General features: G+C 36.3%; 1 protein-coding gene across 1 annotated transcript in view; it reads right to left on the reverse strand.

Annotated features, from left to right (window-relative positions):
- SMARCA1 (SNF2 related chromatin remodeling ATPase 1) overlaps positions 1-4,997 on the reverse strand; it is a 79,416-nt gene that overhangs the window by 72,405 nt on the left and 2,014 nt on the right. Inside the window, exons 2-5 of the mRNA XM_077766154.1 lie at positions 4,033-4,199; positions 3,610-3,710; positions 3,405-3,505; positions 327-506 (exon numbers count right to left, since the gene is read on the reverse strand). Coding sequence (XP_077622280.1) covers positions 327-506; positions 3,405-3,505; positions 3,610-3,710; positions 4,033-4,199 — 549 coding nt within the window. The remainder of the gene's footprint in view (positions 1-326; positions 507-3,404; positions 3,506-3,609; positions 3,711-4,032; positions 4,200-4,997) is intronic.

Consider the following 4,997-nt stretch of genomic DNA (forward strand, 5'->3'; position numbering starts at 1 on the left):
ATAAAATGTGAATGATGATTTTTTAATAAAAAGTGATTTAAAATGCAATTTAAAAATGGTGACATTAATGAGCTAGTTAAAAGTAAATGCAGATAGGCATAATAAAAGTGACTGCTATTAATAGGTGACACATCTACTTCACAGGAGTGTTGTGAGAATTAATTAATATATTAAAGGAGCTTACAACAGAGCCTAACATAGAGTAAGCACAATGTGTTATTTACTAGTAGCAGTCAACTTAAATGTCTTTTATGGTATTTGTATACAACTTAACCCCAAAAATGATGTTATTCTTGAGTGCCTCTTTAAATCAGTTTCTCACTTACTCTTGCATCCTTGTCTCCGACGAAACAAATAACACGAAGAGATGGGACCCATCGTTTAAATTCATTCATCCAGTTGTATAGAGTAGACTTTGGAACTAAAACCATGTGAGGTCCCGGAATGTTTCGGTAATGTTTCAGGTAACCAAGCAAAGCAATCGTTTGTAAAGTCTTACCAAGACCCTGCATTATCATTACAAAGAAAGAAATCCATAAATATTTATTTGATGAAACATTTTGTTAGTAATAACAAAGACATTTGCCAACTATCTCACACAGGGTAAAATTTTAAAGACCTTTGTTTTTTTAAGTGAATAACCATACCAATTCATACTTACTGTGTGCACAAAAAGAAACCAGGAACTTGCAGGTAGAAAATTGCTTTGTTGCTACTTTTAAAGGAGCAAGTAGCATACTTTATAATTTTTCCTAGCGGCAAAATTAGAAATTTTGTGTGTATGTGTTTCACACTCATTTCCTTTACCAGCCTGCTTCGATACCGGTCTTTCTTTCCCATTGTCCCCAACATTATTACAGCCCACGCATGAAATATTCAGACTATGCATCTCAAGGGGCTTGTAGCTCTGTACTTGCATCTCACACCCTTGAAGACCTATGGAATCATAAAAGAACAAAACATAAAAGAACTCTGCAGCCAGAAAAGGCCTTAGAGTTTACCTAGTCCAGTAGACTTTTTAAAAAAATAGCATATTGAACAGGGGGGCCTGGGTGGTTCAGTTAGCTGAGAATCTGACTCTTGATATCAGTTTAGGTCATGATCTCACGATAATGGGATCAAGCCCAGCATGAGGCTCTGCACTGAGCACGGAGCCTGCTTGGGATTCTCCCTCTCCCTCTCTGCCTCTCCTACATGTGCATGCTCTCTCTCATTCTCTCAATAAACATTTAAAAATAAACAAATAGGGAGCCTGGGTGGCTCAGTTGGTTAAGCGTCCGACTTTGGCTCAGGTCATGATCTCATGGTTAGTGGGTTCGAGCCCCGTGTCGGGCTCTGTGCTGACAGCTAGCTCAGAGTGAGGAGCCTGTTTTGGATTCTGTATCTCCCTCTCTCTTTCTGACCCTCCCCTGTTCACGCTGCCTCTCTCTCTCTCTCTCTAAGAAATAAATAAAACATTAAAAATAAACAAATAAAAATAAATAAAGAAAAATAAAAAACATATTGAACCCCATGAACCCACCACCTAACCCATGAGGAACAGAATGATGTCCTATGCTGTGTGGCCTTTTATCTTTTTAAAAAATTTTTTTAACATTTTTTTTTTGAGAGACAGACATGAGCAGGGGAGGGGTGGAGAGAGAGGGAGACACAGAATCTGAAGCAGGCTCCAGGCTCTCAGCTGNTTCACTTAATGAGATGCATCAAAACCTTAAAATATTTAAAATTCCTTAATCAAGTAATTCCATTTTTAGGAATCCTATGGAGATAATTTGAAAGGTACAGAAAAAGTAAATTACAAGGGTTCTCACAAAAGCATTATTATGTGCCATATACACATGTGTATCAAATAATATATACTACATAGATACATCAGTCTAAATGACCAGCAATAAGGGAGGATATTAATAGAATTATGGTAACTCTCCAGAATTATTATATAGTAATCAACAATTATTTTTACAAATATTTGAATTATGCAGAAAATATGTATGAATGTGAAGAAATCAGAATACCAAATTATATGTACAATATGATCTCAACTATGTAAAATAAATACATCCAGAATTAAAATGCTAAAATGAAATATGCCAAAATGTCAACTGTGGTTATTTCTAAGTAGCATAATTATAATTTACTTTCAATTTTTTCCAAATTTTCTATACTTCTTAAAGTATCTTTCCCTTTTTTTAATAATCAGTAAGTATCTGGTTTCAGCATAAATTCAATATGAAAGATCTTCAGATCCTTCAAGTTGAGACAGGCTACAGCCAAGAGCAGCTTGGGGCAAATAATCCTGGTCTTTTTGTTATCCAATTAACCAAGCTCCTCCCCTTCTGAGCTAATTGTAGTCTCCAACCCAGAATCCTAAATATAAGGAGCTACAGACACTTGATTTAAAAGACCTCCTGCCACACACCTAACAGTTGCTCAGCATCTATGTGATCGATTACTACACTACATGTTATACAGCATAAACAGTCATGTGGCTATTTTGGAGAAGAGTGATTTCAATAATGGCTCCAGAGTCTCATAAATAGGAGTATCACTGGGCCATATACATCTAGAACTCCCCCCAGTCCTCTCTTAAATCCCATTTAATTCATTTGGTCTTAAAATACCAAGCCAAGTCTTCATATACTCCCCCAATCTGCTGAATTACCATCTTCAATGGACTTACTTTTTCTCTTTGGTCATTTTATTTATATGTCCATCATTCCTTAGCTCACTTCCCAGGCCCTAGCTGGTATTCTGCTAGATCAGAACTCAACATTGCTCTTTACTTTTTTTTTCTTTATCCCATCTCTTCACTTTCTAACTGCTCACACATTGAGCTACTTACATTTATTCATTCATGTTTTCATCATTTATTGTCTAGTCTATTCATTCACTTATTTAGTGTTTGGTTTATATACCCCACCTCATTACCAAAAGGATTTCAGATAGCCTACAAAGAAAACATGTTTCAGGTGGCCTACAGTGAAAACATGGACCATAAATTAATGATAAATAGAAACAAAGAAGGGCCGAGGAAAACTTAGGTGGTATTGAATAGGAAAAGGCACAAAAGACACAATGGGCCAACCATTACATTACACAGGTGCTCCATTTTGGCATTCATTTTGGCTCTGAGCTTCCTCAAAGCCAAAGTAAATAAAAACAAAAGTACAAGGAGGTTTTTTAAACCATTTGAGGAAATCACACTAAGAATTTTGTAGCCTGTGAAAGTATATGTTCTAGAGGTTACTTAAAGAAACAATTCTAGACTTTACAAATGTCTCTTACATAATAACAAAATTAAGCAATTAGCCTCTAGGCCTTGGGGGGGGCAACACAGCTCAGGTATTTTAAATTTACATAAAAATTGATAACTGAGATTCTGTTTTTAGCTATCAACTCCTTACCATTTCATCTGCCAAGATACCATTGACCCCATTTTCATACAAAGAGATCAACCAGTTCAGCCCTCGAATCTGATAATCTCTCAGTGGTCCTCCTTTCACATCTAAAAAAGAAATCAAGATGCATCATATTTTTTACTAAAATAATCAAGTAAAATTTTTCTAAAACCAAATTGGAAAAACAACACAAACATGATGAGGTACTTACATGAAGGTGACACCTCAAATCTAACACAGACATTAGATGTTTTCCGACTCTCCGAGAGTAGCTCTTCGTCTTCTTCTTGTTCTGTGCGCCTGTGGCGGTAGCTGAAATGAAAAGAAATACCTTTATGTTCAACACAAATGTAAGGAGTCGATGAAGTCAGCATACATTGCTAATATCTTTCATGAAAAGAAAATGAGTTATCTAAGGTCTTGCTTAGAAGTTGGTAGAACCAAGCTTCCCTGGGTGGTTTAGTCGGTTAAGCGTCTGACTTTGGCTCAGGTCATGATCTCATGGTTCATGGGTTNTGAATATAGAATTATACTGAATAAGTGAAGGGGGAATGAGAGTATGAGGAGAGGGAGAAGGGGGGACAGGAGGGAGGGAAACAGAGAAGGAAGAAAGTAGAGAGAGATGCCAACATACTCTCCAGCAGAAATTAAGCTCTGCTTGTCATCTTTCTTTATTCGAGGACGTCCCAATTTCATGTTCAGAGGAGATGTTGGAGATTTCTGTGCTGACGGTTGAATGAAATGTGCAAAAAGTTCTGTCTGCTTTAATAAAAATTCAAATCTCTTTGCTCGGTCTGCTTTCTAATACACAAAAGAAAAAGTAATGATTTTCTTTTTTATTTGCTCAAAGTTATTTAACAAACACTTATATTGCCCTTACTTTGTACTACGTTCTAAGCACTTTAAACATACTTTTAATTCTCTAATAAATTTATGAGGTAGATACTAATATTATGTCCATTTTACAGATGATAAAACTAAAGTACAGAGAGGGTAACTAACTTGCCCAAGCTCCCATAGCTAGTAAGCACCAGAATTTGAAAATGGCATTTTCAGATACTCTGAATAGAAGCCAAGTGATCTAACAGAAGTAAATGCCCCAATAAGAAGTACCCTGCTGGGGCACCTGGGTGGGTCATTCTGTTAAGCAGTTATGCTTCCGACTTCTCAGGTCATGATCTCATGATTCAGGGAGTTCAAGCTCCACATCTGGCTCTGTGTTGATAGCTCAGAGCCTGAAGCCTGCTTCGGATTCTGTGTCTCTGTCTCTCTCTGCCTCTCCCCAATGCGTAAGTGTGCACCCACTCTCTCTCTCTCAAAAATGAGCAAACATTAAAAGAAAAAAAAGGAGTACTTTGTTTAAAGAGTCAGGGTCAAAAAGCAAATCCTCTTTCCAAAGCATAATGATTTTCTTTTCCTAGTTAACAAAATAAAGCATCATAATATATGCTATATCCTAAATACAGAAATATAAATTATTAGCTTTGATATACATACACCATAAACAGAACCCTGAAGAATTTTCAAGTTGCATCTAGGAATAATTAAAATTTTAGAATACAGTATCATCTTGTCTAAAAATATGTTCAATGCCATGGG

This window comes from Crocuta crocuta, unplaced genomic scaffold (assembly GCF_008692635.1).
Source record: "Crocuta crocuta isolate KB4526 unplaced genomic scaffold, BGI_CrCroc_1.0 scaffold1133, whole genome shotgun sequence".
Classification (NCBI taxonomy): domain Eukaryota; kingdom Metazoa; phylum Chordata; class Mammalia; order Carnivora; family Hyaenidae; genus Crocuta; species Crocuta crocuta.